The sequence below is a fragment of the Mastomys coucha genome, unplaced genomic scaffold (assembly GCF_008632895.1).
Source record: "Mastomys coucha isolate ucsf_1 unplaced genomic scaffold, UCSF_Mcou_1 pScaffold1, whole genome shotgun sequence".
Lineage (NCBI taxonomy): Eukaryota > Metazoa > Chordata > Mammalia > Rodentia > Muridae > Mastomys > Mastomys coucha.
Window position 1 is genome coordinate 61,260,244 of NW_022196891.1, and position 25,823 is coordinate 61,286,066.

Here is a 25,823-nt window from a genome sequence, read left to right on the forward strand (position 1 = left end):
CCTCTCTCTCTCTCTCTCTCTCTCACACACACACACACACACACATATGATGTCTAGAGTGCAAATAATTAAAAGTATAACTTTTAGTAAAACATGAGTCTTTCTTATTTCTACTCATTCACAGTGCAGTATAAACATTTTAAGAATAACTCTATAGTTAGAGTTCACTTTCTGAAAATGTTAACTGTAGGCAATCTTGCATGCAGCATTCCTCATAATCTCACCCAATATTGCATCACTTTGCTTCCTTTGTACTTTATTGCCTGTAATTATTCAGTGTGTTCTCATTTTCTTCCCCTATTTGTCATTATTCCTCACAATCTGAGTTCAGGTCATTGTTTTTTATGATCTTAATGGGCTCAGTGGGTGGATTGTTTCAGGTAAGCACATTTGGATAACCAGGAGTTAATGGTTGTAGTCTAATAATAGTTAAAAGTACACATTAACAGTTCATTGTTATTTAGACCTCTGAGCTGCATGTTTTGTTTAAATAGGTGCAAATTCCATCCAGATGCTTATAAAAGCATTTATTGGTAATAGAATGGCCAATCAAAGCACATGGTTAGGTAGTGATGTCATGGTGTTATTTAATATTTTGCCCTAGAACAGCATGGAAGAGTCCTCAGAGTAATCCACATGTTTTCCACTGCAGTTGTCCTGTTTGGCCCTACTTTGATCTGCATGCTTCTTTTTAGCTGAATGCTGGTAAACGTCCTTTCTGACAGCCCTCTGTGCTCTTGCTGCCATTATCTGCTGAGTTCAGAAACCAGAGCATCACTTCAAACAGGAGAGCTAGGGAGGAGCCAGTCCGAAGAGATTCCTGCGGCATGCAGAGTTCTGGCATAATCATTCAAAGATGTTTGGGTAGGGGGGTGGGGTGGTAGAGGTGTATGAGAATACAGAGAGCTGTGGGGGTTGGCCTCTGGTCACTGGTAAATAAGTGAAGTCAGGTGCCAGAGAGTCTAGACACAGTGATTTGGGTCTTGGGTCTTTGGTATCTGATACTCGATATGGGGCTTGTCTGATTGAACACTATTGCTTCTTCATTGCAGAGGCTGAAGGCCTTTCAGTGCTTGCTGTTAGATTACTGAAAGATGAAAACAGACAGTTAAAACAGAACAAATCTAGTTTTAATATTTCCTAGTTGTCAGTAATTACCGTTGTGTTTGAAGTACCATGGGTAGCAATCAAATGAAAGACAACTGCAGCAAGGCTCTTGAAGTTTGAAGTAAGCTGGTTTTAAATCTGAGTGTTTTAAAATGGAAGTGTTTTTATTATGATGAAACAATGATTTTCTATTAGGATACATTTCACTCATTCTTAAATTTTCTCTCAGTTTTGAGAATGAGGTAATAAAGTTTTCAAACCATACATCCTTTTAAAAACCTGGTTCTTGCTACAAGAGGCTTAACAAGGGAATTATTTTTTTAATCCATAGATTGTAAACATGTCACCTATAATCCCATTTTTCAAAGGTAATTTTTATACTTCCAAGGCTAATTTGTTACAATATATAGTTTGCCTTTTTTCTTTAATTAATTAATTTATTATTTTTTTTACACTCCATATTTTATCCCTGCCCCCTCGTCCATCCTCCAACTATTCCACAAGTCATACCTCCTCCCCATAGTTTGCCTTCTTAAAGCATTGCTTCAGTGGAATATATTATTTTCATTATAAAAGTTTTGAAGATAGTAATAACCCATTTTGAATTATAGTATGGAACACTGTTATATTAATCAATGGATAATCACCCACATTTTTGCTAATTTATTTATTTTTAATTGGTTGACAGCTAATCTGTTAAATATACAACAAGTAAATTAAGATCATTTTAATTTTGGTGTAGTGTTTTTATAGTATAACATAACTAAGTGTTAATGATCTTTTACTCAGAGATTCATTAGTGACACATTTGTGCTTTGTGCTCTGCCCTCTGGGGAGGACATGACACATGTCAGTGGTTCAACTGTGACAGAGTTCCTACACATAGGTTACTAGAATTATTAGAATTGTGCATGATAATTGGAATTGAATAGTGTTCTTAATTTTTTTCAAACTATTTTTTGCTAAGAATAAAAATTAATTGATTTTGACCTTGTTGGAGATATCTGAAGCTAACACAGACAGTAATTAAAACCATAGTTTGCAGAATAAGTTCTAAAATAAAAACTTACTTTGATATATACAAAACAATAATTTAAAAAAAGGCTATGAATTTGAAAGAGAGTGTTTCGGGGAAAATACATGGAAGGGATTGGAGGAGAAAGTGAAAGAAATAATGCAATTATAATCTCAAAATTTTTTAAAAAATTTAAAAAATAAATCTGATTAATGAAAGTATATGGTTCTAAAAGGTATTATCCTAAAATATAACATGAAAACATTTAGGTTATATGTCTCAGAGTATTTTATATGTTATAACTTTATTATATATCTTATATAATTTATATATTTTATCTTTACCTGTTATAAGCAACATTGATTTACCAAAAATATCTTTACTTAATACACACTAGTTTAACTTGCTGATTTCCCTATAATAGATGAATGTTTTCTGAATCATTCAAATTTGCTCGCTTCTGTTTTATGGACAGTGTCTCTTATAACCAATCTAAATTATGGCTACTGGCTTAGAGCTGGGGAGATAGCCCAGTCAGTAAAATATCTGCCACACAATCACGGAGTCCCAACTTTGATTCCTAGAGCCTGTATTTTTCAAAAGGAAAAGAGGAGGGTGGTGGTGCATAAGTAGGGAGGCCTGGCTGCTCCTCAGCCACATGGTGACTTCAGGCTCTAGCAGGAGGCCTTGTCTCAAACAACAGGATACACAGCACCTGAAGAAGGATCCTCTAGTGCATCGTGTTCCTCCTCACACATCCACACATGCCCACAGAAACATGTGCATATACACAGAATAAGTAACTAAGTAGCTATTGGCATATATACCTTAGCTTTTCTTTCTTGACTTCTTTTTGTTACTATTCAAGCCCTCTCTTCATCTCTATCTGAATTTCCTTTCTCATTTTATGTCTGCGCACAAGTTTCAGTATCTAGTCTGCAATTTTAGAAATCTTCCATACATTACAATTCTTAACATTATGCCTCCAATAAAGACATAAGCTTGGGCCTCTACTCTAGCTTCCTACTGAATATCTGTACTTACTAGAGTCTCATTGGCAGCTTAAATTCCAGCATAGCAAACCAAAAGTATGATATTCCCTTTTTAGCTCCCAGTCTTACTGATGTTGGCAGCAGCATCCCTGTCATTCTAGTGCAGGATCCCAGGAGTCCTCTTCAGCTCAGTCGTTAAGTCCAGCCTTGATTCTCCCATAAATACATCTGAACTCACTCCTGTTATTTCTGCCCCAATCGTACAACATAGCTAGCTCAGATAGCTATCGTTTTAGTTGGACTTTTCCTCTGTGTACATGGATTTCTACTTATTTTATTTTTGTGTAATCTTTCTGTGTAATTTTAAATAAAATGTGACTCTAATCTCTGTATGTCACAAAAGATTGTCCTGACATCCTATTTTTTTTTCTGATACCTTCCCTCCTCAGAGACTTTTAGTAACGTCTGTGTATCTTAGGATAAAGCCCAGAGGCCTTAGGCATTACAGGCCCTATTGGATCTAGCTTTACTTTCTCAGTCTTTCTCTTGTGCAGCCGTGCCTAACTTCCTTCAGTTCTTCAGAACGACTGTGTTCCTTGCTGCTCTGTCACTTTTGTATGAGCTATTTTCTTTACTTGGACTCAGCTTTCAGGCAATATTTTTAATTCCTTAAAAGTGTTGAGGTGTTATTTGATATTTTCTAACATTTTCACTCTCTTGGGAAATTTGTATTTAATGCTTGCCATTTAGCTATTCACTCATTTACTCATTTTGCTTATTTTACAGCAAAAGCCTTTGAGCCTGTTATAAAGTAGAGATTACCTTATTTCCAGAATATAATTTAAGAGAATTCTTAATACATTCTGCTTCTGGGCTGTTTTGGTCTCTTGATTACAATGCAGCCTGTGTTTCTTGCTAGTTAATGAAGATGCTCTTTGACTGTTCAGATGAGCGAATTGACTTGGAGCTGATTTCATTCTGTATTAATCTTGCTGCTAACAAGAGAAATGTCCAGCTCATCTGTGAAGGTCAGTACACAGAGCTTCATGGGTAGCCACTTTAGCAAATGATAATTGGCAAATAATAAGGAATAAATAATAAAAGTACAAAAGAATACAATGTAAATGTAAATTCTCCTAGTTTCTTTAGTATGCTTATAATTCCTATTAGTCTAATAGGGTGCCGTTTTCTGGTAGATATACTCCTGGGTAGTATTTATGCACAAATCAGTTTACATTTATTTAAAAGGTAATGAAATGTAAGAAAGAAGGTTATTGTTTCTATAGCATCCTGGGAAAATGACTTATCATTTGTTGTGCCTATAGCAAGTAAAAAAATAAACTTAAATCTTTATTCTGACCAATCAGAAATAGATATAATAAATTTTTTGTATAATGCTTCTATAACATTTTGAATAAAAATGTGCTTCTCTCTGTACCTTTACAAAATGGTCTTCTAAAACTAATATTTTGAATATCATTCCAAATGATAAAATACTTTTATTAAAAAGTAGGTTACACAGCCAGGGCTACACAGAGAAACCCTGTCTTGAAAAAAAAAAGTAGGTTAGCAAGATGGCTTGGTGGGTAAAGGAGCTTGTCACACAAGCCTTGTGACCGAGCTCAGTCTCCCAAAACCATGTAAAGGAAGAGACCTGACTATTCATAAGTTCAATGACCTCTACATGCACAGACACACAAATATCATGTGTGTGTGCGCATGCACACACACATAGAAAATAATAATAGCAAACATTTTAAAAATAGACTTATTTTAAAATAAAAGCATAATTGGGCTATGATTTTGTCATGGTCTGTTCACTCTTTTGCATAGTTAACTTGTTGCATGTCTTCTCCAGCATAAATGATGCTAAAGAGATTATCCTGTCTCTTAACTCTTTATTTCTAGCTTTGTAGTCTTAAAATAAATTCCTAGAAGTATTTTTTTTTCAAAAGAGTCTTTTTTTTTTCCCTTTGTGGAGCATAATCCAAATACAAGAAAACATATTCTGTTTAAGCCTGTCTTAATGAAGCTGGAGGTCATAAAGCTCAGATGAATTCATATATGTTTGAACAGATAAATTGTAGAAGTAGAAAAATAAAGGATGGAGGAAAAATAGTTATTGGGGAAAATAAGATTGACAGGTAGAGCACCAGAGGAGGTTCTGGAAGGAAGGGAAGATTTATATGGTGTGTGGTTTGGGTTACACAACACATATGTTTGTCTGATTCAAGTTGTATACCTAAAGATTCTGCAGTATACTAGATGCATCACAAACAACATACTACTTAAGCTTACTTCCCACTTTTCTACTTTAGGAAATGGGCTGAAAATGCTCATGAAAAGAGCCCTGAAGCTCAAGGACCCACTGCTGATGAAGATGATCAGAAACATCTCCCAGCATGATGGACCCACTAAGAATTTGTTCATTGTGAGTAGCTGCCGGCCTTCTATCTGTTAAAGTAGACCTGAGACCATAGCTTTTAAGTTGCTGCATTTGGGGAGACAACTTACTGGACTCTCTTCAAATGTTTCCTGGACACCCAAACACCTCTTGTCTTGTGAGAATCTTCATGCGCTTAGCTCCACAGAACTGACAAATGAAATCAAAAAAAGGAGAAGAGTCAGAGCTGGGACCCCAGAGAGAGCATGTGGTGTGTCTGCCAAGCTTACCTCACTCCACAGGACTTGAAAGAAGAAAGAACCCTTCGAAGGACCTGTTAGGAAGAGGAAGAGCAGAGGGGCAAGGTCTGAGGGTTGTGAATATGATCAGAAGTTTATATATGTGGCAGTGTTATAACAAAGCCCATTAATCTGAACAGTTAATTAACAGTGACTTAGCATAATTAGATTACCCTCTGACAACCTGAGTTCAATCCCAAGATCCATATGGTGTCAAAAACTGATTTCCTTAACTTGCAGGCATCTGCATGCATGTGCACACACACATTTCCATATTAATATTTTGTATTAGTTTGGTGCATTTTCTCCTGCAAGTTGTCTTCAACTTCCATTATACTGCTCTGTAGTGCACACACACACAAATGATGTAATAAATAAACAAAATGAAAATACAAGACAAAACCAAACAAAAATTCCTAAAAGTTTCAGAAAGTAGTTAGAGCACCTGGCTTGCTATCCTCTGCTTCTGATGAATGTGTAGAGCTAAAGCCCAGCATGGTAGGCACTGATGCATTGCCAAGGATGTGTTTCCTCTTACCTGTGTCACCCTTTGTTCTGAAGGACAAAGCTAAGGAGCTGAACAGTAAAGAACCCAAGCTCTGACACTGATGCTTGGGCAGGTCATTTGACACCTTGGATCTCACTCTCTCTCACCAGGGAAATACAGAAAGAGCTCTTTTCTCAGGGTCATAATAGTAATGAAGTGTTGAGAAACCCCTGATACCAAGTGAGTGCTGAAACAAATTAGCTGTCATGATTATTCTACTTAAAATTCATTCCAGAGTCAAGGCAGTTCTCATGTGCCTGTTTTAGAACTCACATCATCAATTTGTAAATACTTCAAAAAGATGAAACAAACAAAGAGATGACAAAAGAGGTAATTCAGATAACCCTAGTGCTTAAATTCTCTGATCATGAGCTGGCCCAAAAGAGGGAATTTGGACTCATAGTTTTTCAGAAGAATATAGTTTAAACTACAATAAGAAGTTACTGTATACTTGGCATACTGCTGAAATTGGTAAGATGGTTTCTGATCATTTATTCCCACTGTAATGTAAAATTATGAGGTTCATTATTTCTGAGGTAATTTAAAACCTAATAACTCAGATGTAGAAGGCCAGATAGGCCTGTGCCCAGGCACGTCTTATGCAAACAAAATAGTATTCTATTGGACTGTGTCAGTGAGCCTTTAGTTTACTGATACAGGAGGGAACTGAGCACACTATTTTCAAAAGCTCCACGAGTGATTGTAATGCACAACCAGAAAATGCACCACTGCTCTAAGTAAATGCAAGGCCCAGCATTATACGTGCCAGAAAACAAGAACAGAAAAACTAGTCCTTCAGAGATCATTAGTATCCATACTGCCTCCTGGATGCTCCAGCCCAGTTCGCTGCCTTGGAATTGTCCTCTCTTGACTTGTAACAAAACCAAGCCACTTTCCTTCTCATTTTTGGACAGTTGCTCCAACTATTGCTTAAGTGCTGCTTCCCAGGATGAAGGTCATTTTATTATCTGTCCATCAGAAAATGTGTGTAATGTATCTGCGTGTCAGGGAATACCCATGAGCTTGTATGAATTCTGTATCTTCAGCAGTGGGAACCTAAATAAGGTATCCACATTCCCATGCCCCAGGCTTATGGTCAGATCTTCTTATTCAACTGTTCCTGCTTGCTCCAAAATTCTTTCTCTATTACCTACTGGAACTTGCCAGATAATATACCCCTATACTCTGTAGTAGTAGGTTATAGAATCATAAAGATGTTGGATCAGGTAGACACTTCTATTAGAAACAAATTATTCTGAATGTTCATGCTTCAAAAGCATCAATAATTTATCCAGTTGCAAAAGTTGAAAATATGACCATCTTGACTTCTCCACCTTCTTCTGCTTGCCATATAACCATAAGAGAACCACCAGATACTGTTAGTAACTGATGAAAAGCACTCTAAAAACCAGTTTTATATTTTCTCAAACATTTCTGCCTAGTAACAATGTTATTCACATTTAGTAGATATTAAATATTTGTTGAGTATATTAGTCATAGACTTGTTATTAAATAAATTCTCTCTGACTTAAAGCCTAACTTCCAGCCCAGATATCCTAGAATTCAATGAAAATGAGTGCACAGCAAAAATCAAACATATGGGACACAATAGAAGCAGTGCTAAGAGGAAGTTCTAGCACTAAGTTCCATCTTAAAGAAGTTGGAAAGATCTTCTACTAGCAATTAACAGCCACCTGAAAGCTCCAGAATGAAGAGAAGCAAACACAGCAAGAGGACTAGACAACAGGAAGTAACAAAGAGCAATACAAAGAATCAATGAAACAAGTGGGTTCTTTGAAAAAAGCAACAAGATTAACAAACCCTATCCAAACTAACAAAAAGAGAAACTAAACAAATTAGTAAAATCACAAGTGAAAAGAAGAATATAATGACAGACACCAAGGAAACCCAACAAATCAGTAGGTCATACTTCAAAACCTGTATTCCACAAAATTGGATCCAAGAGACATTGGACAATTTCCTCAATAGATACTACATATTTTATGAGGCCGCAGTCACCCTACCACCTAAACCACACAAAGATTCAGCAAGAAAAATAATTACAGACCACTTTCCCTCATGAACATTGATGCAGAAATAATGAATAAAATACTCACAAACCAATTCCCATGTCAAAAAGATGAGCCGCCATGACCAAGTTGGCTTCATCTCAGAGATGCAGGGGTGGCTCAACATACAAAAATCTGTCAATGTAATGCACCATGTAAAGAAACTGAATGAATAAAAATCACATGATCATCTCATTAGATGCAGAAAAGGCATTTGGCAAAATCCAACAATCCTTCCCTACAAAAAGTCTTGGAGAAATCAGAAATACACAGTGACCCCAAAAATCCTACCAGAAACTCCTATAACTGGTAAACATCTTTAGCAAAGTGTCTGGGTACAAAATTAACTAAAAATAATTATACAAACTATAAATGAGCTGAGAAAGAAGTTAGAAAAACCACATTTTTAAAATAGCCATGAAGAATATAAAATATCTTATAGTAACTCTATCCAAGGAAGAAGGAAATTGAAGAAGATATCAGAATATGGAAAGACTGCCCATGCTCATGGGTCAGTAGGATTAACAGTAAAAATGACCATCCTCCCAGGAGCAGTCTACAGATTCAACACATACCTACCAAAAGAATAATATTGAACTTCATATGGAAAAACGAGCCCCAGGATAGCTAAAACAACCCTGTACAATAAAAGAACTTCTGGGGTGTTACTGTCCCATCTAAAGCTGTACTACAGAGTTGTAGTAATAAAAACCACATGGTATTGGCATAAAAACAAACATTGCTTAGCAGAATCAAATTGAAGACCCAAGTGTAAGTCCTCACACCTATGCATACCTGACTTCTGGTAAAGAGGCCAGAAATATACAATGAAAAAAAAGAGGAAGAAAGCATCTTCAACAAATGGTGCTGTTCTAACTGGATGTCTGCATGTAGAAGAATGCAGTAGATCCACATCTATTACTCTGTACAAAACTCAAGTCCTAGTGTATCAAAGACCTCAACATAAAACCAGATACACTGAACCTGATAGAAGAAAAAGTAGAGAATAGTCTTGAACATATTGGCACAGGAGCCAACTTCCTAACAGAACACTAATAGCTCAGGCACTAAGATCAACAATTAATAAATTGGACCTCGTGAAACTGAATAGCTTCTGTAAAGAAAAGGATACCGTCAATAGGGCAAAACCACAGACCACAGAATGGGGAAAAAAATCTTCACCAACCCCACATCTGACAGAGGACTAATATTCAAAATATATAAAGAATTCAAAAAACTAAATAATCCAATTAAAAAATGGGGTACAGTTCCTAAACAGAATTCTTGACAGAGTAATCTCTAATGGCCAAGACATGTTTGATATCCTTAGCCATCCAGGAAATGCAAATTAAAATGACTTTGAGATTCCATCTTACACTAGTCTGAAGGGCTAAGATCAAACTCAAGTGACAGCTCATGCTGGATGTGGTGCAAGGAGTACATTCCTCCACTGCTAGTAGAAGTGCAAACTCATCCAGGCTCTTTGGAAGTCAATATGGTGGTTTATCAGAAAATTGGAAATTGATCTACCTCAAAACAGAGCTATATCCTTTGGCATATACCCAGAGGATGTGCCATAGTATCACAGGGACACATGCTCAACTATGTTCATAGCAGCTTTATTCATAATAGCCAGGAACTTGAAACAACCTAGATGTCCCTCAACTGAAGAATAGATTTTTAAAAATGTGTATATTTAAATAATGGAATACTACTCAGCTATTAAAAACAAATCATCATGAAATATGCAGGCAAATGGATGGAACTAGAAAATATCCTGAGTGAGGTAATCCAGACCCTAAAAGACATGCATGGTTTGTACTTACTTATAAATAGATATTAACCCTAAAGTGAAAGATAATCGTGCAACAAACCACCAACCCAAAGAGGCTAAATAACAAGGAGAGCTTAAAACTTAAAGAGGGGTCACAAGGATTTCCTGGGGAAGGAGAAATAGAATAGATTTTGCGAGTGGACTAGGACAGGTGGAGTTGGGAACAGATTCATGGGGAGGTAGGTAGAAAATACTGGAATCAGAGGCCATTTAGGAGACAAGGTGAAAACCCAGTGCAGTAGAGACTAAAATGGAATCTATTAGAGTAACCTTAGCCAAGACCCTAGTAATAGAGGACACAGAGCCTAAATCAGCCATCTGCCTTAACTAGGTAAGGCCTAACTCAAGTGGAGGGATTGGGACACCAACCCAGCCACAAAACCTTCAACCTACAACTTGTCTTGCCTGCAGTGTGTGCTAGAACAGCAGCCTAGCAGAATCATTAAGAGACCAGAGAGACTTCATCCAGCAACTGAGAGTAGCAATTATAGTCTGACATTCAAATATTAGGCTGAGCTCAGGGAGTCCTGCCAAAGATGGGGATGGAGGGATTGGAGGAGCCAGAGGAGTCAGGAACAGACCAGGAGAACATGGCCCTCAGAATCAACTGACTGGGACTCTGGGGACTTGCATAGTACAGGGAGCCTGTAGAGGGTCTGACATAGGTCCTCTGCATATATGTTACGGCTGACTAGCTTGCTGTTCTTGTGGGAATCCTAACATGGAAGTAGGGGCTATCCCTGGGTCTCTTGCCTACTCATGGGACCCTTTTTCTCCTACTGAGCTGCCTTGCCCAGCCTTGGTGTGATGGTAAATACTTGGTCGTATTGTAGCTTATTATGCTGTGTTTGGTTGATGTCCCTGTGAGGCTTGCTCTTTTCTCAGAGGAGGTGGATTGGGAGGAGAGGAGAAGTAGGTGGAGAGGTTGGAGGAAGGAAGGAAGAGGAAACTGCAGTCATGGTATAATAATATATGAAAGAAGAATACAAATTAAATTAAATAAATGTATTTATTTTCAAGTAATGACAGTAATAGCTCTAATATGTATCAAGTTGTTACTGTATAGATGATAGTTCCATTGTGTGTCCTTTTAAGTTATATTCTTAAGGGCAGCAGACTGTTTTCAGAAATTGAAATTCCCTTAAGGTTCTCAGCCAGTAAATGATAGAGCTATCTTGAGAGCATGTCTTTCTGAATCTGGGATCTACAGTTTTCGACCCTTTCTTTCTTTATCTATGCACCTTTGTGTACAATTACCACTATCACTTATTTCAACATGATGGAAGGAAGGGAGGGACAGACGGGTGGATGGACGGGACTCCCTGGAGCTGATCATCAGACCATAGCGAGTTAACTCAATTACATGGAGAACTATGTTTCTATTTTTATTTTCTTTTTTTTTCTTTTTCTTTCTTTTTTTTTTTTTTTTTTTGCCAGTGGGTTGAATTATTAGATTGGATCCTCTCCTAGTTTCTGACTCTTATCTTCTGTCCTCAGGATTATGTTGGGGATCTCGCAGCCCAGATTTCCAGTGATGAAGAGGAAGAGTTTGTAATCGAGTGTTTGGGAACGCTGGCAAATCTGACAATCCCAGACCTAGACTGGGAACTGGTTCTGAAGGAGTACAAGCTAGTTCCATTCCTCAAAGACAAACTAAAGCCAGGTCTGTATTCATTGCAGAGCTCTGCATAAGCTCTAGGTTTTGGATACAGTTCTAGCACAACGTTGTGTGAGTCTGCTGTTGTAGGTAATATGCTCTTCTAACAGCTTTGTATTGAGAAGGACTATTTGCAAGCCCTGTTTTCTGTAAATTCTTATTTGACCTAACAGTGATTTCTTAACATTAGTTTCCTTCTCCTGTTTTTTTTTCTATTTTTACTGTATGTTTATTAACAAGTGCCCCCCCCCATGTATACATACAGATGTGGAAGCACAAGCACAATGTTCTTTTGAAACATTGATGAGAGTCTTTTATTGTCTGCTTTCATTATCTTTTGGTTGTATTTTCAAATATATATTTACAGCTTTCTATTGTCTCACCAGTTCAATAGGTCGTCAAGGATTAAAAAAAAAAAAATAGAAAAGAAGACACAAGCATGTTAAAGATTGGTAGATCCATAGGGATGGATTTGACATCTTTCAGTATTTTTTCTGTGCACTCATGTTTGATAGAACAAATGGGTTTGTTCAGGGCACTTCAACAACAACCTTCCACGCCTTGATTTCTCCAGGTGCCGCAGAGGATGACCTTGTTTTAGAAGTGGTGATAATGATTGGAACCGTCTCTATGGATGACTCTTGTGCTGCACTGCTCGCTAAATCAGGAATAATCCCAGCACTCATCGAACTGCTGAATGGTAACTCTCATTTTCATGCCAATGCGTAAAAGATATTGTGATAAATGTTAAGATATAAAATACAGTCTGCAGTGTTATATAATATTTATTTTCTTTCATTAATCATAGGATTAACTCAATTATGTAATTACAAAAAATAAACTAAAATAAGCAGCCGAGTTGGATTGGATAGATAATCTGAAAGGACTTGAGGGTGCTCTTAGGAATGTTACCATGAAGCAGTTCTGGATTAACTTCATGTGCTCTTCCTTCCTTTAACCAAATCTCACACGGAATACTGAGTCACTTCTTTCTGCCTAGCTTTATCTTGGTTTGAGTTAGGGCTTCTCTATTATGCAATCCTTAGTTCTTATATCTTCACTTCTAGGTAAGAATGTTAACTTGAAAACATCATATTCTCTTCTAGATATACAGGATTTTGTCCTGTGAACTTGCCAGGAAAATAAATGTCATATACCTGCCCTGCCCAGCTTATGTGATCATTGAACACTTGAAATATGGTTGTCAGAATTAAGAACCTGAATTTTCAATTTAATTTAAATTGAATTAGCCACAGCAGTGTGTGTGTACAATATTCCTGGCTTTCACTTGTGGTGCATGTTACACATAAGAGTTCAAGCTAGGATCTGTATCATTTTGGTATTGAATTATATCACTGATAAGTTGGCTTTGCTTGGGTTTTAACTGTGTGAAATCTGGCTGATTTTATCCTATTACATATTTATGAACTCACCTATGTTACATATAGACTTGCTCTTTTTCATCATTGTATGTAGTATTGTATTATAAATATATTCCTATCTTTTGTACCATTAATATGTTTTGTGCTATGGGACATTGGGAATGATTATTATAAATAATGTGATTGAAACCTTTCCTTTGGTCATTCATTAGCATAGGTGCTTATTTGCTTTAGATGTGTACCTAAGAGTAGAACTGCTGAGTCAGAGCTGCTGGTACGTTTTTGGGAACTAGGCCGACGTCTCCCAGGGCAGTTGTGCCTTTCCAGGGCAGTCACAAGAGCAAGTCAGGTAAAGCTGCTCTGTCACCACTACTCTGGGCATGGGGAGTCCACTAACCGCAGCCTTCCTACCAGTACCTCCTTGTGGTGTTAATTTAAATCCTCCCAACAATTAATGAAATTGAACTCTAGTTTGTGATTATTGGCCATTTAAGTCATGCATGGCCAATAAAATGAATTACCCATGTAAGTCTTTTGCCTTTTTTCTTTTTTGATATTTTTAAAATTTGCTTTGTAATTTAATATTTTTAAAAGACCATCTAACAATATACTCATATTTTAAAGTATTCCATCTCAGACGTGTAGTAGGTATGTATTTACTTTCAGGACCTTCTTATGGCCAGAAATTTTCAGAATAGAATTAATTAAAAGAAACTACGTAGTTGGGGGGGGGTGAAAATGAAAGCAGTGTAGTGGACAGAAGATGACAGACTTGTGCAGCTGCAGGAAGTTAGAAAATGGCCCAAGTCCTAGAATGTTGAGCTGTGGTTTGACTGAGAGAACCGAGATATTTAGAGTGAGTTAGCAGCCGGCTCAGAGTTTTACTGTGTTCCCTCTCTAACGTGAGCTTACCCCAGGAAATATGTGTATAATTGTTTTAAGAACTATATAGGGAAAAAAGAATCATAGACATTTTCAATGTGTAAAATCTCTTAAGGCAAACTCTGAAAAGAGAATGATTGATAGCCTGGATAGTTTAGGAAATTAGTGATGGAAATCATTTAAGGCATATTATACTTTGAGTCCCACAGTTTAGTTCACATGGCTAGGTAGACACTATGTTAACTGGGAAATATGTTTTTAACATATCATTGAATTGTTGCCAAGAGTTGATAGAAAATTACTATATCAATAAATCACATTTCAATTAGGTTTCTATAAGAACTATGTTAAATTACAAGTGTATAATATTAAGTACTGTTAGTCACAATTGTTAGCATAAAATATATCTATGGTTAGCCTTTATGGTAGGATTTTATTATAAAAATTGAATTGAAGCTAAAATACCTTTTTCAATGCCAATATATGTAAGGTTAAACTTTGTGAATATTATTCAACAAAGTATCTTTTTATACTAGTCCACTCTTTTCCTGTGCTTCTGGGGGTCAACCCTAATAGTCTAATTTCTAATAATGACTTAGGACTTATGAAGGTGTTATTTTTCCATGTGAAATCAATATAAAGGTGGGTAAATCACGTGCTGTCATTTGTTTACCTGTCAACATCACGCCGGTGTTCCCAAATGCTTTCAGTTCAGTGTGTGAATAGACAATTCTGCCATACTTCTCTTTCTTTTCAGCTCAACAAGAAGATGATGAATTTGTGTGTCAGATAATTTATGTCTTCTACCAGATGGTTTTCCATCAGGCTACAAGAGATGTCATAATCAAGGAAACACGTATCCTTTCAGTGTTTAAAATACATAACAATTTACAATGTAGAACCATTCATTCTTGGTGTTTTAGTTCACGTGTTGAAATACTGTAGAAAACAGCAAACGCTGAAATGAAGTTAGATGTAGAGCTCTTTTCTATGGGACTTAGCTGGAATTAGCCTGGGATTAAAAGAACATCTGAAATCTGCAGTTCTTCAGAACCAGAACCTTTGTGAATGCCAGCATGCCACCGGGGTAAAACTCACTTTACCTAATGGAGCATAGACAAAACTTATGTATGTGGGAGTTATATGTATGTATGTGAGACGTATACCCGTAGCGTTCCTGGCATCACCACCACCCTAAGGATCTCCATTTCAGCTTCACATTCATAGCTCCTTACGTGAACCTCAGAGGAGGTTCCTGTAGGAAATCCATTACATCTACATAGAGCCTATCCTCAGAGACTTTCTCTGGAACCTCAGTGCAGTTTCCTAAAAGCTCCTTTCCTATTGTTCTGTTGCCTGACTGAAAATTACTTCACTTTTTAAAATGGTGTTAGTCTCTCTAACAACTGCAGCCTTCTTACCTTACACTTTAATTGCACTTTCTGGCCAAACCCATGTGTTTTAGAGCTTTTTCTTTTAGCTTTAAAAAACTCAGTTAAAAGGATCCAGCAGAATAGTATGCTGTTTTGAAATCTCCATCAAATTTATTGGTCCATTAATTTTGAATTAATTAATCTGACCTCACTCAGATTTTCAGGACACAGATAAAGCATTAAAGATTCTTGCAGTGTTGGTAACGACCCTTAGCCTTTAAAAACTGAGGTTTCTCTCTAGCTCTCAAAAATTCCTCATGAAAAGTCATTACAGAATGACTAAAAAAGAATGACAGTGCTTTATTACTGGTGGGTCTCCATTTCTTCTTGAAAGACAACCCATTTCATCTTGAGGATCTTTTGTGAATACTAGAGAGGTACTTCACTTACAGAGGATAAGAGTAGCATTTACCTATGTGTATAATGTAGCTACTTAGAAGGCAGTTTATGCTACAGAAATTTAGCTAAACAATAGTAGTCAGTTTTCCATAGGGCCTATAACCCCTCCAGGCGTGGGTTTCTGACTGAATTTACAGTCCAAGAAGAGAGCATTGGTTACCCCCGTAACAGTCATGCCACAGTTGCACAAATGGACACATCTTGCATGGCAGGTTGGAGTTGTAGGTGATAGTGCTCAGCTGTTTTCTCTCCTAGCAGCCATCATATAACTTTCTGGCACTTTGAAGGCTAACCAGCAAGGAGATGACTCCTAGTTCAGTTGCCACTTAACTTCTCTATATCTGGTAACCAAAGTCTGTTTTGTCTTCAGCAGTAAGATCTTATCATCTGGTTCTTGTGGACAACCAACAGTAATGACAAGAGCATATGTTGTTTTGGAGGCCTTTATGGTCTTTCTTCCTGACACATGAGGAGGTATCCCATATCTGGCACTGGGGATTTTGTTTAGTAATTCATTGCCACTAGGAGCAACGTTGTATAGATGTCAAAATATCTCCCTTCAAGTTTCTATGTGTGTGTGTGTGTGTGTGTGTGTGTGTGTGTGTGTGTGTGTGTGTGTATGCATATTACAAAATAACAGACTTTCATACAACTTAACATTTTAATTATTGCCTTTTAAAAACTAGTGCTTACCTACAATTTATATATTGTTGTTTCCTTGGCTCCTATCTTTGCTTGAATTCTATTTTGCTATTCTTTTGAAATGACTTCCACTCATAATGAGGCATTTTTATATGTAAACAAAAAAAAAAGTTAGAAATTTTAAAACACCATAAGAATAGGCAAGGGGCCAGGAAGGCAGCTCACAGTCGAGTGATAGTCTTGCAAGCATGGGAACATAAGCCTTGAACCCACATAAAACAGTGGGTATGATGGTGTTGGGCTTCTGATCTCAGTACCCAGAAAGAGGTATTAAATGGTGTTTGTGTAAGTGCTGCAGTTTTTCTCTTAGCCTGGCTAGCTAGCAAATAATTGAGACTGGACTATTAGATTTATTTCAGTTTTAAGGCACAACAGCTGAGCAGTATTAATCTATTTTAATCCTCTAAACTAATCTGGCTAACTCCCAGCCAAAATCCCTGAGATACTTGTATGTTGTGGCTTTCTATGCCCACTTGGTTTTCCACAGTGTCTCCTGGACCCTCTACCTGTAGTGAATCTCTACTGTTTTTCTCTCTCTCCCTCTCCCCTGGCTGGGAGGAAGTTCCTGCCCTATTCTCTCCTCAGCTCAGCAATTAGCTGATCAAATTCTTTATTGACCAATCAGGGAATAATTGGGGAGCAATGTTTATACAACATTGAGACAGGAGATTTTCAGAATAAGGATTGCAACCAGATAGGGGGCACAGAACTCCACATTTGAATATGACGAAGATAATCTTTACAACAGTGCACAGTAGCATTATGCCTACACCTTGTACTAAAGTTGTCTTACTCTTGGCCTTGTACTTCTCTCAGGAGTCTGTTGTGTTTATTTTATGTCCAGTTTTCACCTTTGTGTTCTTTTTTGAACTATTTTTGTTTCTCTGGGTTTTCTAATTCTGAATTATATTTGCATATATATTTTATTTTCTTCCAATTCTTCTATTTTAAAATGCTTTGTTATTTTAAATGACAAATTATGTCTCCAGTTTTTCTTCTTACTAGAGCAACTATATGAGATTTGACTGATTCATTATTTACTTATATTCATTGTCATATAAAATAAGTTATCCTGAACATCATGCACATAAAAGGTGAAGAAAGCACTTTTAGCTCTTTCTGACACTTTCTCCCCACCTCCTCCCATGTATGTGTGTGTGTGTGACAGTATATATATGTGTGTAGTGTGTGTATGTGTCAAATGCTGCCATAATGTTATATGTAATTTCTCTGACTGAAGAGCTACAATCTCAATTCATTTTGCATCTTTAACCATTCTTATCAGAAGCTCCAGCATATCTTATAGACCTGATGCATGACAAAAATAATGAAATCCGCAAAGTCTGTGATAACACATTAGACATTATTGCAGTAAGTGCTTTCTCTACAAAACCTATTCTGATTTTATTTTGTGAAAGAAAAGACATTGTAAACCTAATTTGAACTATTGATGTAAACACAACTTGGTTTTTTGTTAAGATCTAGAAAATCCTTTGACCCAAGGTAGGTCTTTTGGCTTTCAGCTTTTAACCATAGGCTCTTTAGAGGGGTTTGTGCAGAATTACCATATACAGTATAATCTCTGCATCATCCTAGAATAATTTATTTTTAGAAGCATGTACGTACAGGAGACGGGAGATTGATGATAATGAATCATTTTCTTTAGACTATTTTTCAATTGTTTGATCATTTTGTTATATACATAGACTAGTCTTATAAAGTACTTAAAAATAGTAGGAAATACAAGTTTTCATGTTGTTGATACTGGAGCATTTTAAAGTATACATGAGTAGAGGGATGAGCTACATCATGGGTTAGAAACTGGCTGAACTTAAAAATTTCTCTCCAAACTTTAAGATCCCAGAATAGAACCTCCTGGGCTTGAGCTATAGGATAGGGAGGTGTGCTTTAACTCCTGGACACCGATGGTGCAGCACTCGTGCTCCCTTCTTTGAACTGCATTTCAGCCATGTTTTAAGGTTTCTTGATGGTAGCCTTATTTAGTAGTTTTAGGAGCTTACTAACCTCTTTTTTTAAAAAAAAAAAAACAAAACTGGCAAACATTCTTTGAAAACCTAGTTCATTGGAAATAAGCTGGGTTAACTTTCCTGTTAGTGACTTCATTACAGAGTAGGAAATTAATGACAGAAACTTTCTGGTTGATTTCCTTGCCCCCATTTTTTTTAGAAATTCATCTTATTTAATGTCAGCTGCTTTTTAGACTGGGCAAAATACCTTATAGTGGTTTTGAACTAAATTTATTAAATACTGTTTAGCTTTGATCTAAGTCAGAATAGAGAATAGATGTACAAATGGATCTTTAATAAATGGCCATGATGGTCATCAATATAAAATATTTAATACTCTTGAGGATAATTTAATGGAATATATACCATTTTCAAATACATCACTATGTCATTGCATATAAAATATGTTCTATAAGAAGAATTAAGGGACAGCTTATTCTTATAAGAGTTGCACATGTATGAATCTCTCTAAACAGGGAGGACAGCAGTAAGCTGTCAGTGTAGGGCACCACTTCCTGTGCTCCGGTTCTGAACCTCTGAGAAATGGAAGGTATGATTAGGTTGGCATGGCAGGGGTTTTACTTCAGAATGTAAATAAATGGTAGCTCTAAAGGTAACCTTAATGTAAAAATATTTGGCACAGAATATGAATATGTTACTGGATACCATCTTTTATTCCAGTTAAACATACAATCTGAGTTCACCTTGCCTGTCTTTTACTCAGAGCTGCCTCCACCTCCTGCACAGTCCCTTCCTAGAACCTGCAGCCTCCCTTCTCTGCAGCCACAGTTTTCTATTGATCTTATAGCAAGGTCTTTAGTTTACCTTTTTCCCTCACTTCCTCTAGCATCCTTCCAATTTAATCTTGACTTCTGCTTCTACTACTATATTAAAGTGATATTCATTGAAAAAGCAAAAACAACAACACAGGGGTTCATTTCCTTCGTCCAGCTTTTTCAGCCTTCATTATGTGTTGTTGGTCACATTCTCCCTGAGGAGACTTATAACTTCTTAAACACAAGCCACAAAGAAAACAGTGCTAGATAATTATTGTGAAGAGCCTTCTTGTCATGAAAATTGCAGAGTTATTTGGAAGCCCCACTGTCCTGTTCAACTGACTCGGATCCTGGTTGTGTTTCCTAGAAGTGAAATACAGTAAAGCCAATGGAAAGGCACCAGGGTATGAAAACAAGCCCTGTTCTACTAAAAATATATTTCTTTTACCTTTCTGCCATTTGACTATATAAGGTACAACGTTGGCTAGACAGTAGAGAATTATAGCAGACTCTAAAAACATGATTCTCCTCACTTAGGTAGAAGCTCTGGTCATATTCAATCTTTGACTAAGGTCCACACTAAGGAACAGGCGTGTTGACAGAGGTAGTATATACATAAAAGCCGACAACTTTACTAAATGTATGGTTATTAGAAATATAAATATATATGTATATTTTCAAGAAAATATTTTTAAGCTATAAAAACGTCTCCCTTTTTTGGAGCTACTTAGCCTTAAAAAAACTGGACTATTTTAGACTTGTTTTAATTTACTATAAAAACCTTTTATTAAATAAACTATATTACAGTCTCAATTAGGGGTCTGCCAGATTAAAGAAGGGGAAGAATCTGTTTTCCATCCACTGCCCCAGGACACAAAGCAGAGCTGTGTAGCTCTGTGTTATCCTAGAGTGTGTTCATCAGAGACAAGGTGTGACGGAAGCCAGTGACAAGAGCTTCCCTGATAATGCACAGACGCTGGTGACAGGCTGGGTGAGCCTTCACAATGCTTCAGTGGTTAAACAGGAAACAAGGGATGTACAGCTTCAAAGGAGATGGCACATTCCATGCAAAATCAAACCATAAGTCTTTCATGACACATCAGAGTTTATAGAGCCTGACTGCCTAAGATCATAATGTCAGAAGCTGAGTAGAGGGAAAAACAAAAGACAAAACATGTTTTCCTTTAAATACAGAATAGAGTCGAACCTTAAAGGCAGAGCTCAGGGATACATACCTCATAGAAAGTGTTCAGCAGCGAGAAGTGTCTCCCTGTAGGAAGGTTACAAAGGCTGGATGGAGTTGGATGTGTCCTAGCTGGGACTGAACTGCTTAAATTCTCAGCTGTTTCCTGGCGTAGGATGGAAACTGGGCGTGTGAGAGCATTAGGAATCCCAGAGGGATGCCATAGAGAATTGATATTAATATGTTGAGTTTATTAATTTTTGACTCTACTCATTTGGGGATACTAGGCTGTGTACTTCCAGCACTGTTAGTTATTTGGGATAATTCTTTAAATCTAGTAAATAAAAGATATTTATGGTAGGATTTTATTTATAGATGTTAGATGTTGACTAGCTCCTAAATGTTTTTTACAGGCGTAATATCTGAGACTAAATATAATTAAAATGTTTTTCAGCAAGATATATATTTCAATTAGCTGCAGAAATATTATTGGGATTAGGTCTCTTGACTGCCAATTGAGTGTCCTTTGTATTATACCATATCACATTATTAACTCAGACTCTAAGGTACAGAGAAAAAATGATTTTGCTATGGCTATTAAAGTATGTTCTTGAGAATTTCTGAGCAATTGGCTAGCGGTTACAGCATGGTAACCTGTTGGAATAGAAGGCATTCCACTGCTTTTCAGGGAAATAGAAGGAATATAGAAAGAGGAAGATAATCGTGTTTGTAGGACAGGGAACTGGGCTGTGATAATGTTTATGTTGTGTGGAGTGACTGGGCTGTAAAGTTCCCTATGTCTTTAAGATTGTCACATTTCTAATTAGTGGATGATAGTTGATTTGTTTGGATTTCGTTGTCTAAAATCATGCTCTTGATCACTCCCACAATATAAAACTCAGGGCAGCTGCTTAGCTTGCTAAGTACACTCTCAACAGACTTAAGTTAAATCTTAGATTTTCATCAACTCCAATTAAGCTTTTCAGACACAGAAAGTTGGTCATCAGAATCTGTAGCAAAATACCCTCACTTTTTTCTAGCTAATATTTATTACCAAGGAACAAAATTAAAGTATTTAAATAAATAGCATGTTATAAATTAGATATTCATCCTAAGATGCTTTATTTGGTAAATATTTGAAAACTTCAGTTAGGTCATCCCTCAGTAGAAGGAACTGTAACACAAGTTCAGTGTCTGTGAAACGTGTCATACTTAGTCTCTAAATTAAAATTATGATAATTTTCAACATTAAATGGCTCACACGTAAAAGCACTTGCCACAAATCCTAATGACCTGAGTTATATCCACAGGACCCATGTGGTAGAAGGAGAGGCAGAGGCAGAGCTGCCCTTGACCTCCATGAGTGCACCCCATGGTACTCAATGCACCCCACACCACAGTAAATAAAGACACGGATAAACCCGAAATTAAGAAACTCATTAAACACGCGCGCACACACATACCAGTATTTAGATATTGTAAGCGATTTTGAATAATGTTCAGGTTTCAACAAAAGAAATTACTTTTATAATTATGAGATTAAAATATTTTCAAGAAAACAATGTTATAACTCATTTAGATTTTAAAAAAGTCTTTTAAGAACTTCATCAACTTGATCAAGATTTCTTGCCCATTTAATTCATGATGTTCTAACAGAGAAACATTTAAACTATTAAATCTCGAGAGTCACCTTTCATGCCAACATGGCTGAGCATGACAATGTGGTTTTGGTAGCAGGATTCTGTAAATACTGCTGAAGCTTTTGTAAAATATAATTTCTATTTTCTAGATGATAACAGTTTCCTGTTGAGCAGCCTCCCTCCTCACACCTTCTCATTTTCCCCAATGTTTTCAGTAGCGGTCCTCCAATCAGTCACTACACAGTTGTAAGTGCAGTACTGATGCTCAAAGCTCATTTTAGTTACTATGAATACAGTCTGGAGAGCAGAGGACACTTATTTTAATTTTTTTTTTGTACATGTATGTGTGTAGCATGCACTTGTGACAGTACACATGCAGAGGTCAGAGGACAACAGACAGCGTGCAGACCCCTTCTACTATATATATTGCAGAGATCCAACTCAGTTCTTCCAGTTTAGCTGCAAGCACCTTTCACTCACTGAGCCATCTCGCCAGCCCAAAGGTTATTTTAAATGAAAATGGCAGTCTGTCATTTCTGCTATTAGCCTTGTAGTGCTGTGATGTGTCAGGCCTAGAGGATAAAAAAAAAATCATAAACTGATGAAAAAAAGGAGGATTTTAAGGGAATGCATGACATGACTTTGTCATATTTGGTGCTAGATTCTATGCTCTCTGCATAAAACTTGTTTCACTAGAAGAGTTTCAAAAGTCAGCTATGGAAACTCCTGGATATTTTTGGTTTCTTTGTTTGGACTCTTATCAGTCTTCCTTTTAAAAACTCACATTTATATGCAGGTTTGTTAATTGTGTTGTTGAGGAGGAAGGATGAGGAGATGACTCAGAGGACATAAAGGCCTAAATTCAAATAGCTAACGTCCACTTTTAAAAAGCAGGGCAGTGACACCTATAATCAATCCCACCACTGGGTAGGCAGGAACAGGAGGGTCCCAGTGGCTTACTGGCTAGCCAGCCTAGACTGTACATTGAGTTCCAGGCCAGAGAGTGGCCATGTCTCTAAAACAAGGTAGACAGCATGAGGCATAAGACTTCAGGCTGACTCCCCACATGCACATGAATGTACGTGCACCCACACATGTGAACATGAAGACACACAGAAAACACACACATGCATACAAATACCATTAAGAGGGCATAGGATAAAAAGAGCTGAAGTTTTTGGGCTCATTATGATGAGCCATCTGCTTATACACTTATTAGATTATTTTTTTAACTTTTAATTCTGTGTGTGTGTGTGTGTGTGTGTGTGTGCGTGTGTGTGTGTGTGTGTGTCTACATGCATGGCCACAGCTCACATAGAGGTCACAGGACAACTTACAGTAGCCATTTCTTTCCTATCAATGTGGGTCCTGGTGCTTGCCCTTGGGCTACCATGTGCTAGTGCAAGTGCCTTTACTTACTGAGCTATCTGGCTAGCCCAGGTGTATTTTTTCATAGTTAGGATAATTATAGCTTACAAATGGTATAATAACTGAGTAAGTAAGGATTTTTTTCTTCATTCAATAGAACTAGGGTAAATATACATTGCGGATATATTAGGGGGCACTTTTTTACCTATATCTGTAACATTTCACAAGTACTATTGGGAAGCAAGTTTTATTTTTAGTGGTATGGCTCAGCCCATGGTTTTATATGCCCTGGGCCATGACTGAATTTTAGTTACTACTTTTTCACCAACAATTCAACTTATGTGCTTGAAACTTAAATTCTAATAACATAATCAGATCATATATTTCCTTTAAATGTCTCTTTGCTCAAATAATTCCTATTTAGGTTTTTTTTTAAATCATTTTATTTATTTAAATTCCAGTTGTTGCTCCTCTTCTGTCTCCCCTCCGACAGTTCCTCATCCCATTCCTCCTCCTCCTTATCCCAACAGGGTGCTTACACACACACACACACACACACACACACACACACACACACACACACCAGCCCTGCCCCTTCCCTGGGGCCTCAAGTCTCTCTCGGATTAAGCACATCTACTCCCACTAAGGCCTGAGCAGGCAGACCTCTGCTACATGTGTGCCAGGGGCCTTGAACCAGCCCATGTATGCTCCTGGTTGGTGACTCAGTCTCTGGGAGCTCCCTGGGGTCTGAATGAGTTGAGAATGTTGGTCTTTGTATGGAGTTGCCATATCCTTCAGCTTCTTCAGTCTTTCCCCTAATTCATCCATAGGGATCCCTGACTTCAGTCCAATGCTTAGGTGTAAATATCTGCTTCTGTCTCTGTCAGCTTCTGGTACAGTGTCTCTTAGGCCCGCCATGCCAGGCTCCCATCTGTAAGCACACCGCGTAGTGTAGTAGTGTCAGGCCTTGGTGCCCTCCCATGAGATGGACCTGAGTTGGGCCGCTCACTGGGAAACCTTTCCTTCAGTCTCTTCTATTTTTGTCTCTACCGTTCTTAGAAACAGTTCTGGGTCAGGAGTTTTGATTGTGGGTTGGTAACCCCGTCCCTCCACTTGAGGCCCTGTCTATCTACTGGAGGTGGGCTCTTCTAGTTCGCTTTCCCCAGTGTTGGGCATTTTGGCTAAGGCCACCCCCAATGAGTCCTGAGAGTGTCTCACCTCCCAGCTCTCTGGTACTTTCTAGAAGGTCCTCCCACCTCCCCAAGGCTGCTTATTTCCATTCATTTTCTTGGCCTTCTCTCTTCTCCTCCCCCCCCCCATATCTGATCCTGTTCCCCTTTTCCCCTCCCCAACTTCCTCCCCTCTCACACCCAGGTCCCTCCCTTCCTCTGCCTCCCATGATTATTTTCTCCCTTCTAAGTGGGATTGAAGCCTCTTTACTTGGGCATTTCTGCTTATTATACTTCTTATGGTCTGTAGATTATATCCTGGGTATTCTGTACTTTTTGGCTAGTCATTTTGGGTCTGGGTTAACCTCACTCAGGATGATATTTTCTAGTTCCATCCATTTGCCTATAATAGCCACAAATAGTATAAAATATCTTGGTGTGACTCTTACCAAGCAAGTAAAAGATCAAACCCCTGAAAAAAGAAATCAAAGAAGACCTCAAAAGATGGAAATATCTCCCATGCTCATGGTTTGGTAACATAGTGAAAATGGCCATCTTGCCAAAAGGAATCTACGGATTCAATGCAATCCCCATCAAAATTCCAACACAGTTCTTCACAGACATGGAAAGAGCAATTTTCAGCTTCATATGGAAAAACAAAAAGCCCAGGATAACAAAAACAATTCTCAAAAATAAAAGAACTTCCAGGGAAATCTGAGAAATCACCATCCCTGACCTTAAATTGTACTACAAAGCAATAGTGATTTTAAAAAATAAAATAAAACCCACAGTATTGGTACAGAGAGAGACAGGCCAGTCAGTGGAATAGATTCAAAGATCCAGAAGTAATCCCATTCACCTATGGGTAATTGATTGTTGACAAAAAAGGCAAAACCATACAGTGGAAAAAATAAAGCATCTTCCATAAATAGTGCTGGTCTAACTGGCAGTCTGCATGT

General features: G+C 37.5%; 1 protein-coding gene across 5 annotated transcripts in view; it reads left to right on the forward strand.

Moving 5' to 3' along the window:
• Kifap3 (kinesin associated protein 3) overlaps positions 1–25,823 on the forward strand; it is a 130,467-nt gene that overhangs the window by 66,316 nt on the left and 38,328 nt on the right. For all 5 annotated transcript variants that reach the window (XM_031387452.1, XM_031387481.1, XM_031387473.1 and 2 more), the window contains exons 12-17: positions 4,034–4,142; positions 5,433–5,545; positions 11,744–11,909; positions 12,478–12,603; positions 14,925–15,023; positions 17,987–18,072. In XM_031387452.1, the coding sequence (XP_031243312.1) occupies positions 4,034–4,142; positions 5,433–5,545; positions 11,744–11,909; positions 12,478–12,603; positions 14,925–15,023; positions 17,987–18,072 (699 nt within the window). The remainder of the gene's footprint in view (positions 1–4,033; positions 4,143–5,432; positions 5,546–11,743; positions 11,910–12,477; positions 12,604–14,924; positions 15,024–17,986; positions 18,073–25,823) is intronic.